The sequence below is a fragment of the Nothobranchius furzeri genome, chromosome 10, assembly GCF_043380555.1.
Source record: "Nothobranchius furzeri strain GRZ-AD chromosome 10, NfurGRZ-RIMD1, whole genome shotgun sequence".
Classification (NCBI taxonomy): domain Eukaryota; kingdom Metazoa; phylum Chordata; class Actinopteri; order Cyprinodontiformes; family Nothobranchiidae; genus Nothobranchius; species Nothobranchius furzeri.
In genome coordinates this window covers 25,549,390-25,561,899 of record NC_091750.1, presented here as the reverse complement: position 1 = coordinate 25,561,899, position 12,510 = coordinate 25,549,390, and the positions used below count along the sequence as shown (strand labels likewise).

At 42.9% G+C, this 12,510-nt stretch overlaps 1 protein-coding gene and 1 pseudogene across 2 annotated transcripts in view; one reads left to right on the top strand and one right to left on the bottom strand.

Moving 5' to 3' along the window:
• The window catches only part of LOC107374377 (alpha-1A adrenergic receptor), a 56,793-nt gene extending 55,025 nt beyond the window's left edge, over window positions 1-1,768 (top strand). For both annotated transcript variants that reach the window (XM_070555425.1, XM_054736957.2), the window contains 2 exons: window positions 894-1,015; window positions 1,086-1,768. In XM_070555425.1, coding sequence (XP_070411526.1) covers window positions 894-1,015; window positions 1,086-1,409 — 446 coding nt within the window. In that variant the 3' untranslated portion in view covers window positions 1,410-1,768. The remainder of the gene's footprint in view (window positions 1-893; window positions 1,016-1,085) is intronic.
• A 4,884-nt stretch (window positions 1,769-6,652) lies between these two features.
• Window positions 6,653-7,066, bottom strand: LOC107374378 (histone H3-like; annotated as a pseudogene).
• Between the last annotated feature and the right edge of the window lie 5,444 nt (window positions 7,067-12,510).

The window sequence follows — 12,510 nt, the reverse complement described above, 5'->3', positions numbered from 1 at the left end:
ATATATATATATATATATATATATATATATATATATATACTTTTTTCTTTAGCAGGCCATATTGTGCAGAAGAGAAGATCTAGTTTGTCACCAGACAATGTGAACAAGCTGGTCTGCTTGAGTGACTGGTGGAAGAAGGAGAAATAGAGCTTGGACTGATTGACCAAATGCTACTGACTGTAAATAGTTAATCATGACCTATTCTGTAGACCTACAGTGCAGAATTTGTTGAACTGAATAAACAGCTATTAAACACAAATACTTATTCATCATTATTTATTTTCATCATCAGTTATTGTAGTAAAACTGCTTTCAGTCTGTGATGCATTATTGAAACAAGAAATACGCCTCCATTCTCAAAGACTTGCTTTTATTCATTATCTAGGTAGCACACACATATGCCTTTGGCAGAATTTGAATGAGCCATTTTAATCTAGATTAATTCCAAGATTATAGTGAGATTAATCTAGATTAAAAAATTAATCTATGCCCACCACTAATATATACATACATATATATATATATATATATATATATATATATATATATATATATATATATATATATAGAGAGAGAGAGAGAGAGAGAGAGAGAGAGAGAGAGAGAGAGATCTCAGTAGTGCGGCTGTTGTAACTGGTTCTGCTTCTGCTGCATTCAGTTGCACTTGACTTTCTCCACGCGGGTCGCGCTCTTGTCTTTCTGTTTTTTATTGGTGATGTTGGAGACATCTTTACGGTGGGTTAACCAGGTTTAATATTAAAACTGGTTAATCCCTGCAACCCTAGTCCTTTGATAATGTTTTTTTAAACATGTTGTATTCTTGTAAACAGGAAGTTACTGATGTCACCTCCAGCACCACCCCAGGCTCAGCTTTATCTGTTCTTTGTCTTCAGGCTCGTTCAACAGCAACCTCCGCCCTCCTGAGACTCTGTTCAAAGTGATTTTCTGGTTGGGTTACTTCAACAGCTGCTTGAACCCGATCATCTACCCGTGTTACAGTCGAGAGTTCAAACAGGTAACAGGATACGTTGAGCGAAAGCTTGTTGACCCAAAGTCTTTCTCAACACCCTGCTGTGTGTCTGCAGGCCTTCATCAGAATCCTGCGCTGCCGATGGAAGAGGAAGAGTCAGGGCTGGCAGGCCTACTACAACTACCGCTGTCAGCAAGGATCAAACAACTCATCCTTCCTGAACGGCAGCCAGCAGACATTGTCCTCTGTCAGCCACAGCCCCTGTTATGTCTCCTCCAAGCTTCGCCCCCCCGCCCTGGCCCTCCTCAAACAGACACCCACCCCCCAGCTCAGCAGGGAGAGCATCTCTCACACAGGATGCTGGGATACCTCAGGTACAGCTGGCAGGGCGAGGAACGAACTGTGGGAGTGTAACCAGAAAAGAACGACTCTGACGTGACCTTTGAACTCAGCCTGAGACAATTGCAGGGGCTTCTTCTAAAAACACAATTAGGTGATTCGACTTTGTGTCACCTGGGACTGCAGCTTCTCACCTGCTAACATCATTCTGGTTCAGACTTTTATTCTGAAGGTTCCTGACAAACATCCAACAACGTTCATGTGAAATCCAGAAACATCTGATCTTCTGCTTCATTCTTCTCCACCAGGGAAGAAAAATCCTCATTTAATAAAAAGAGAACAGAGGTTTCATTCTTTACTGAAAACATTTGAAGGACATTTTTATTAAAAATGTAACCTTGGAGCAGCCAAAACCAAGAAATGTTTGTTTTAGTTGAGATTAAAAAAAGCTTAAAATAATATTCCAAACCGACTGATAAATTCAAACTACATTTCTCCAGAACCATAAGGTACTAGTTTAATTTAGTCATAGCTATGCCCGTTTTATTTATGTAGCCCTTTTTCACAAAACTAAACTGGTATTTGTGGATCTTTGTGTTTTTAAGATGTAATACAGATGATTGAAACTCTCTGGTTGTGATGTTTTTAGTTGAAGCACTGTAATGATCATAGTAACTCACGTCTTGGAACTATTTCCCACCTTTAGTTTAAGGCTCGGCAATAGCTTTAATCACAGTGCCACCTGGTGGGCGTGTAAGAGTGCAAACGTTTTGTACCTTTCACATCTGGTGTGGCTGAGATACAATAAATGTTCATGTAATCAGTTAGAGGTTTTCATCATACCTGGAGAGTTACCACAGTTACAGTATACGCAGACGTCTCGTGTACTAGCTGACCGCCATTTTAGATGGGTCTCCAGTGTGTCCCCTAGGAATTTTTCCAGCTGTGGTGGTGGGCCGCCGGAGGGGCTTGGGGATAAATTATGACACGTCTCTAAATAAAGTAAAATTTTCTAGTGCAGAGAGGAGACAATCCATAGAAGCACTGATTTGATCTCATCTCAGAGAAAAATAGAACAGGTTAGATGCACCTAATAAATAAAATGACTATCAAACTCAGGAATCTGTTTCTTTGCTTCACTGTTCTGGTGCTGAGAATATCACTAATGTGGATCAAAGGAGATACACAGATGAATGCACCTCTTATTTATTATTTGGAAACTACATTTACTGCAGCTGGCAGAGGCAGAGATTTTTTCTATTGATACACGGAGTTTACAGAATCAGTTTAAATTTTAATAGGGGAAGACTGCAGGAGGGAGCGGAAAAAATACAGGGGGTCCCCAGCAAAAACAAGAAACTTTACGAGTCTGATGAAACCCGCTGGTTTCCCATTAGGCAGTCACGGGGCAGCTCCAACGACCCAGTGGCTGTGCTGGGTCAATGTTATCGAGCTCAGTCCGGCTCGGCCGTGAACGAGCTGAGGCGACGTCGTGCTTTGCTTAAGTGTTATTTTTCCCGCTTCAGAAGAAGCGTCCAACGTGTTTTTACGATTTCTCCGAGACATGTCACGTCGCTAAGTTGTTAGCACCGCGCGCTAACACGTCAATAGTGCAGCGTAGCCTGCTGGAGGTTTTAAGGGTTAAGATGAAAACACCCGACCTCTCAGGCTGCTCACACATCTATCTTAAGTTGTCGCTGTTGCGCTCACATCGTAATACAGTATTAGAAGCGGTTAAAGTCAGACATGAAAAAATAAATTAATTTTACATAAATAAGTGATGCTTAGCCTGGTGGGGGGGAGGAAAATCTGGCCTAATAAGCACTGGAGGAAACCCTGTCAAGATCGTCAACACTCATTTATCTTAATGCTATTGAAACATGTAAACCAAAAAGCATTATATCCACTGCTACCTTTCTAATTTTAAACTCCGTAACTTATGCTGTAGCTTCACCTTGCCCTGCCTGCCGGCTGTGATCACAAGCGACAACATAGCAGTTCCCGCTGCTTCTTTGGGAAACAGCGCCTAAATAAAACTTGGGATCTTGTAGGCATGGCGGTGGGATTTCAGCCGTGGCGGCCCGCCACGGCTACACCTATGTAAGGGAAACACTGGTCTCCATTCGCACCCAGTGCATTTATTTCTGCTGAGGAAGGTGCTTCCCCAAATAAAAATAATTTAATCAAGCTTGCTCAGAAAACCACACCATACATGGCATGATACAAAAATAAAATAAAATAAATAATGGCTAGAGAAGTCACTAGTAATTCCACGTCATTAGTTTTCCAAATGTACGCCGGTTGTAATGGTGGGCTGCAGAATTTGAGTGAGGAGACTCATCCAACATGGCGGCAATGCCTCCAGCACTCCTCCGACTTCCCAAATTGAAACATTAGGGCAGCAGTCACAAGCTAACGGATATATGTAAAGGACACGGTCCGTAAGTTATTCATACATTTAGGATGCGGGCTTAACACTTGCTGAACTTTGTCCGTCAAATTGTTCTGTTGTGAATGAGCCCAGACTGTCGGGTCGAGGTGGGGGCCTATTGACTATGTACTCATCCTCTCTCCCCCTCAAGCACCTCCTGGGCTCATCACCCCCCACCAGCTTCGAGGTCTCTGTTTTTGAACTCAGTCTCTCCCCTCCAATTCTTTTTATTCTGTGTTACCGACCACCAAAATATAACTCCGCTTTTATTACGGACTTTTCTGACCTTTTAGCTGAATATCTCCCCAGGTACGACCAAGGTATTATCCTTGGTGATTTTAATATTCACGTTTGTTGTCCGTCGAATCCTCTGGTGAGAGATTTCTCAGATGTTCTGGGTTCATTTGGCCTCCAGCAACTGGTCAATGTTCCTACTCATGATCACTCTCACACACTGGATTTAGTTTTATCATTTGGACTGAAGGTGCAGGACTTGGTTGTTCATCCTGTCAGTTTCTCAGATCATTTTTCAGTTGTTTTTAACATCTCTGCCATGTTGCCTGTGGTGAGAAGGCAGGCTCCTCGCTACTCAAGGCACATCTCTCCCTCCACAACTGCCTCACTATTGTCCATCCTGGAGGTTGAATTTTCCAATCCTTCCTCATCTGGGATCACCACAGATGTGGATGGGCTTTTAAATTCTTTTAATTTGATTTGTTCTGTTGCCCTGGACTCAGTCGCTCCCCTTAAACTTAAACGGAAGAAAACCACCTCTGATCCTTGGCTGAACAAGGAGACACGCAGCCTCAGGCGGCGCTGTAGGGCACTGGAAAGAAGGTGGAAAAAGGACAAGCTACTAATCTCACATCAGCTTCTGATGGATGCCCTTGACCTGTATCAGAGAAGTGTTAGATCTGCCAGGAACAAATACTTTGCATGCATAATCTCTCAGCATCAGGGTGATCAGCATAAACTTTATAGCACTGTCAACTCCATCTTGTCAATAACTGAACCTGGTAGTGTTGATCCCTCTGTGTCATTGTGTGCTGAGCTCCAGACCTTCTTTCTTAACAAAGTCCGGGACATTAGGGATAGTCTTGTGCAACCAGGATCTGACTGTCCTGATGTACCACCAGCACCTCCCTCATTCTGTGATTTTACTTCCATATCTCTTAGTGAATTGTCAGATCTGATTGAAAATATGAAACCAGCAGGTTCTCCCGAGGACCCTCTCCCCCCGAAGATGGTGGGCGAGATCATCCCTATTTTGGGCCCCACAATTCTAGACATTTTCAACTCTAGCTGGGGTGTTTCCTACTTCTTTTAAAAAGGCGGTTGTGCAACCAATTTTAAAAAAAACCTGGTTTAGATGGCTCAAACCTTGCAAACTTTCGGCCAATCTCCAAATTACCGTTTTTGTCTAAGGTCCTTGAAAAGATTGTCTATTCACAGATTACAGCACACATGAATAGCTTTTCTCTGGATGACGTGTTCCACTTCACAGTACCGAATCAGCCCTTCTTCGCGTGACCAATGACATCCTGGTGGCTTCTGACTCTGGGTCGCCTGTTTTGCTCCTACTATTAGATCTTTCTGCAGCATTTGATTCCGTTGACCACGATATTTTGCTGGATAGACTTGAGTCATGGGTAGGGCTAAGGGGTACCTCACTTCAGTGGTTCTGCTCATATCTGTCAAACAGAGTTTTCAAGGTCCAGTTGGGTAATTGTTCCTCTGCATTCCTCCCACTTCCATGGGGAGTCCCGCAGGGATCTGTGCTTGGGCCCCTCCTGTTTTCAATTTACATCCTCCCCCTGGGTTTCATCCTGAGGAACTATGGCCTGGGCTATCATATTTATGCAGATGATTGCCAGATCTACCTGGCTTTGAAAAAACCAGACTCCATCTCTCTTCTGGACCAATGTTTGGCTGAAGTGAGGGTTTGGCTTGCCAATAATTTCCTTAAGCTAAATGATTCTAAGTCTGAGGCACTCCTGATGACCCCTAACAAAACAACACAAGTATCTTCTGATTTGGCCACTCTCCCTTTTGACCTCAAGCAGTGTGTTACCAACCTTGGGGTGAAAATTGATACACAGTTTTCCATGGGCCCTCAGATTAACGCAGTGGTCAGATTGTGTTTTTATCAGCTGCGCAGACTAGTCCGCTTAAAACCGATCCTGAAACGAGCACACCTGGAATCCGTAATCCATGCTTTTATCATCTCTCGACTGGATTATGCAAATTCCATTTTAATTGGTTTACCTGCCTCCGCTCTTAACTGGCTTCAAGTCGTACAAAACGCGGCAGCCAGGTTTTTAACAAACACTCCTAGGAGAGAACATATCACACCTGTACTGGCGCGGCTCCACTGGCTACCCGTAAACTTTAGGGTCAAGTTTAAAATCCTGACTTTTGTTTTTAAGGCCCTGAACGGTCTGGCACCGGATTACCTGTCGGATCTTGTCACTAGGTATGTGTCAAACCTGGCGTTGAGGTCTGCTGATTGCCTGCTGCTTTGTGTTCCATTAATGAAATACAAAACGCGGGGGCAGCATGCTTTTGTCTATGCTGCTCCAACAATATGGAATGCACTTCCTCTTTCAGTGAGGCTGGCACCATCCCTCCTCCGGTTCAAATCGCTGCTGAAGACTCACTTTTACGACCAGGCATTTTTAAATCCCTGACTTTTATTATTGTATTATGTGTCTTCTTATTGACTGTAATTATCTGCCTTGTTGTGCATTTTATTGTTGACTGTGTATTGTTTTATATTGTGTTTTTACTTTTTATTCTGTACAGCACTTTGGTCGGCTGCCATGCCGTTTTTAAATGTGCTTTATAAATAAAGATGGTATGGTATGGTATGGTAACACTCTTAGAAGGTTGGTGGCCCTTTAAAGAGCTGTTGGGATGCTGCGCAGGGAGTCTAGCGGATGCGACAGGCCAGCTGGATGTCTTTGGGCATGATGGTGACCCTCTTGGCATGGATGGCGCACAGGTTGGTGTCCTCGAAGAGACCGACCGGGTACGCCTCGCTGACCTCCTGCAAGGTCATGACAGCGGAACTCTGGAAGCGCAGATCAGTCTTGAAGTCCTGAGCGATCTCACGGACCAACCGCTGGAAGGGCAGCTTCCGGATGAGCAGCTCGGTGGACTTCTGGTAACGACGGATCTCTCTGAGAGCCACGGTAGGGCCTGTAATGGTGAGGCTTCTTCACTCCGCCAGTGGATGGAGCGCTCTTACGGGCAGCCTTCGTAGCAAGCTGCTTCCGGGGAGCTTTACCTCCCGTGGACTTACGAGCAGTCTGCTTGGTTCTAACCATGCTTCTACAGCTAGCTTGAATCTATGAGCAAGAGAGCGGTACAGCTTTCTGGTGGCAAGAGGTCGGCTCTGATTGGCTTAGACTTCAGGTCACATGATCATGAGCTGTATCGTTATTGGTTTATAGTGTTTGAAATTTTAAAATCCAGTACCACAGAGAACCTGGTCAACGGCTTCTCAACAGAAAAATGTAATTGAAATTCAGGAAAACTACAATAACAGGTTTCTTCTGTCCTTAAAAAGAAAATGTGGCTCAAACAGCTTTTTTCTCTCTTCAATGGGTTTAGTTTAAGATACATCAGTTTTAGTTAATACGGGAAAGACAACGATTTGTTTATTTAGGGAAGCTTGACTGTGCTGACAGACATTATTTCAGAGGAACTGTTACTGTGGAAATACTCAAAAATGTATTAAAGTTGGCATTTCATCGATTAGTTTCAATAATTAGGTCAACAAAGTAGTATGTGTAGAAAAGCTGCCTATGGTAATATTCGACTTGCTGTCCTTACCATAACTTCTCAAAAATGAGTAATGCTTAACCTGAAAATCTCTTCCCTCGCTTAAGGGTTTGTGTCTTTGCAGCCAGAAATTTTGAAGGAAATCTGAGCTTGTAGGAGAGCCAATGAAAAAGAGAAACCTAGATGCATTCTATAATGAGTTTTTTCCCCCAAAAGTCCTTAACTTTATGAAGAGTAAACATGCAATGAAACTTCTTAATATATTTGAAAAGAATGATCTGCAAACCAAGTCATAGCTTTTCAAATTCTTTTTAAAAATTGTTTGCTTTCTATGCAAAATTCTTTGTTGTCTGCAACTGATCCTTGGAAATCTCAAATAATTTACGCCATGTTTGTAGATCAAGTTCAATTTAAAAAAAAAAGTTGTAGGAGACCCCTTCTAGCCAATCAGAGGTTAGCTTCTTCCTTGAACATACTACGATTCCAAATGACGCTACGCAGAAGAACGAACACAAGTAGAAGGAGAAAAAATCTGCTTATTATGAGTCATGGATTTTAAACATGTCCGTGAATATTTGGGCTCCCTATACAAGCCTTATTTAACAATAACTGTAAGAAAAGCAACACAAACTGGTTCAGGAACCACTGAAAACAAGGAAACTTGCACTTTAGACTGAAGTGTGTGGCTCTTAAAGGTGTAGCAATCGATGTTTCTGAAGAACCGCCCACTCAACGTTCTTTAAAATGCGCATGCGCACCCCTCTACCAGTCCTTGTTTCCAAGCAACTGCCGGCTTTGCACCTGTTGACTCTAGCAACTTATTTTTTTCCCACAATGTCAGATTCTCCACCAGTAAGTTATATTCCATGTAGCATTACGAGCATCTGCATAGCTAACTATAGAATTATAAAAAAGCTATCAGTGGTTCCCAAACTTATTTAGCCGCGCACCCCCTTCTATGTCCCGACCATGTCGACGCACCCCCCCCCCCCCCCCCACATGGGGCATGGCTCTCTCTCTCTCTCTCTCTCTCTCTCTATATATATATATATATATATATATATATATAGATAGATAGATAGATAGATAGATAGATAGATAGATAGATAGATAGATATCAGATGTCAAGCTAAACAGACAGGGTTAAAAAAATTCCCCATCACTTTCATTTTTTAAATAGTAATTAATAAACATTCAATACCATTACAATTTCCTTTGATTTCATTTTAAATATTTAGGTAGCACATAAACAATGCAGTTTAACGGTTTTCTTAAAGTAGGAACGTTTAACCTGTGCGGCCAGAGCGCTCTCCTTCCTTCTGCTCTGCGTAAACCTGAGCTGATCACCTACTTGTGCGTAATCAAATGTCTATAGGGGAAAAGATATAGCCATGATGTTCACTTTTGCCTCAGACCGACTTATTGCTGTTTTATGGTATGGCTGAATCTGTGATCCGCTGTCATGCGGACTGGAACAACAAATGCTGCAGTAACATGAGATGTGGTCAGGTTCATGAGAAGTCACTGGCTGGAGCGGACCCGACTCATCCCAGAAGCTAATATCTTAATTTGACCTTGAATTAAAAATATCCTCTTAAAAGTTTTTAATCACGGTGGAGGCAGCGTTCATTTCTGCCTTCAGTCTGACGGCGCGCTGGGGTTAAAACAGCGTGTGCGCTTATTGAATCTGTGTGTGTGCGCGCGCGGCACAGCTGCTCAAGTCACCGCGTCTCGTGCTATTTAAACCAATGTTGTAAAATGACTTCTGCCCAGCCCAGATGTGCTCACTTGTGCACCCGTGAGCCGTGGTTCAGCCGGAACACGTCTGACCTCTGACAGACGCGCTCTGAACTTCAGATCGTCAGCGCGCTGTTAATAGCCTGAATGGGAATCATTTCTTGTTATTTTGTTACATCCACAATGTTCTGTGTGTGAGGTTTACAATGTCAGAACACCTGCATGAGACAGGTGTTAATTACAATCTGCCAGAATGACTCACCACCTTCAGATTTCTCCAACACCGTTAAAAATGATCAAATACGGAACATATCAGCGTGCGCAGGCCAGAGTGCTGAAGCTCGGCGCATTGTTATTATGAAGCTAGGGCACATGCGGAGGACACACAAACACACACGCGCGCAAAAATATACTTTTCAATTACATTTATTGTGCCCACTTACTTTTTCTTTGGCCCACCCACAAATGAGTTTCTACGCTAATGGTGACACATGACAGACTTCTCTGAGCTCCGCAGCCATTACACTTTTCACCTCGCGCACCCCCAGAGGTGCGCGCACCACACTTTGGGAATCCCTGAATTAGCATATAAGTTATATTGTTTTGCTGATTGGTTTAGAGCTTTCCTGAGGAAAGTCTTGTTGGTTCTGATACGGATACGAGCCCGTGCCCGGTCCATTCTGACCAAGATCCAGGATGAGGGGTGCACCTAGAGACCGAGTGAGACAATCCAGGGCCGGAAGAGCCACAGCTTCAACCACCCGCGACAGCCGAGAGCAGGAAGGAGGCGGCCGTGTCAGAGGTCGACGTCGAGTTCGAGGTCAAGCTAGAACCCATGGGGGTCTGCTTGCTGACCTTACATGGGATGACTTAGAAAGGGTCCAACAACTCCGGCAACAGCTGGTGGCAGTGGAAGAGGTATGCGTGCATATCTAACTACTAACTTATCATAATTTTGTGCAAAGAAAAAACGCCCAAAGCAAAGCCTTTATTTTACATTTGCTCCATTACGAGTCCAATTATTTCATCTGTATGATTATCCCGATTTCGAATGTGTGAAATATGTTATGTGGATTTATTCTAACGTATTCATCACATACTCTGCTCCATCCAACATTATGAGTTACATTGTCTTACAGTGAATACACAGAAAAATGTTGTGAATGTACTTCCTTCACTTTATTCCAAACATTTTGCACTCAAGGTCCTTATGCCTGTAACATGTAGTATCTGAAAGTTTTATGAGTCCTTTAGCCAAGCACAACAGTTTAAAAGTGTGATTTTGCATTCACAGGCTAGGGTAAAGAGACTGACGCTAGAAGAGTGCCAACAGCTTCTACAAAGATGTCTCACACGGGAACCTAGTCTCATCTTTGACCTGATGAGTCTCACCCCTGATCACCCTCAACCTGGACCTTGTCCTCCACACTCACCCAGCTGGTGTGTCTGTCTACAGTGCAGAAATATGGCAACACTGCTGGAACAAAAATGCTGTCAACAACCACAGAACTGTACATCACTGTTGCCACACATGGACTTATACATCTTGAATGAAGGTGCATTGAGACTGGCCAGACGAATCTGGAACGACCTTAGAGCGGAGGTTGACATCCACGATCCAGGAGAAAGCCATAGGCAGTTCCGCTATGCTGCATACAGGAACTTTATTGTCCGGCAGTATGGCCTTCTGGGACCTGGTGTTAGAATTGTAATACCTTCATGTTGTGTGTGGAAAATTAGAGATTGTTTCCCAGTTCCAAATGGACAGTATGTAGGCTTTCTTCCATCAAGAGTGTAAAACATTTGTAGATGCCTAATAAATCTTTTTGTAATTTACCTCAAAAAGAGACCTCAAGAGCTTCACTTGCACACTCATAACCTGATTAATTACACGGGTGTATTCTGACACTTCAAATATGTAATATTTCCAGGTTTTAATAAAAAAGTCTTCCAAGGTTTTCAAGGTGTTCAAACACAACTTTATTTTCTTTATTTATTAAATACATAAACAATTTACCTCAGCAAAAATTCATTAAACAATGTATGCGGGAATATAAACAAATGATTATGACTGTTTTTTATTAGCTCTTACGTATACAATCAATGTGTTATGAACGGCATACGTCCACCAGAAAATGTTTGACATGGCACTGTTGGGTATTTTTATAAATGTACCTTTTTGAGACCTAAAAGATGCCCATTACACATCATGAATCTCTGTGTTGGCTGTTCATAAAAAGGTTGAGCAAGGATGTTAATTGAGAAAACTCTGTACCTCTGTAACTTGAGAAGGTCCGCCTTCTCCCACCCTTTGCTTGAATAAAACCACTGAAGACTCTGAGGACTGGGGGAGTCGCCTGGCACCATAGCTCTGGAGAGAGTTATGTGTCATTTCGGTGATCTCCCCCTCATTTGGCTAATTCAGTGTAAAATGTCTTCCTTGTTGTCATGTGTGTTTATTTCAGGTTCCAGGGTTATGGAGGTTAAATATTATCTACCAGATAATTGAAGAATGCAGGTATGCAGAGCAGGTGAGGAGAAAGCTTTGAGGCTGGAGCAGAGTGGGGCCTGGTTGAGCCACACACATGGACATTACAAATAATCAATTTACTCTCTCTCTCTCTCTATCAAAGGGTGTGTCGTCCTTTAAGGTAATATGGGATAAAATTAAATTACCTATCAGGCACATTATGTAGAGCTGAAATTGAAGCACAAATTTGGTACCCTATAGATGTAGGTACAGTTGTAAACATCAAGTTGTCTCTCCTTGTCACCCACAGCATTTGACATCTCACGTGTGAGATGGTTGACCTGTAGAAACAAAGAAAGTAGGTTGGCAGCATTTCTAGATATAAAATTTTATCTATTTTGTAAGTAAATGTGTCCCATGTAACAGCTGTATACACAGAGAAGGATTCCATAAACCATACAATGGAACTCACCAAGCCCTCGGCTAGCTTTCTTTTCCTTCAGTTCTTGTACTGATGGGGCGGGGCCACCAGACAACAGCCCAAGCCTTCGTGGATCATCAGGTGCAAGAGCTCGCGTTTCTGCCACCCCCTAGGAGCCAACATTCTGGAATGGAGAATGGCGCACTGTAGATCTGGAATGTACTTGTAGGCTTTGGGTTTCTTGATGGTGTAAAGCCACCACATATTGGATCTTTTGTTAAAAATCCTGCTATACCTAGGAGTACATTAGGGGTTGTATGAACTAGTCGACTAGTCGACTAGTCGACTTCACGGCTCTG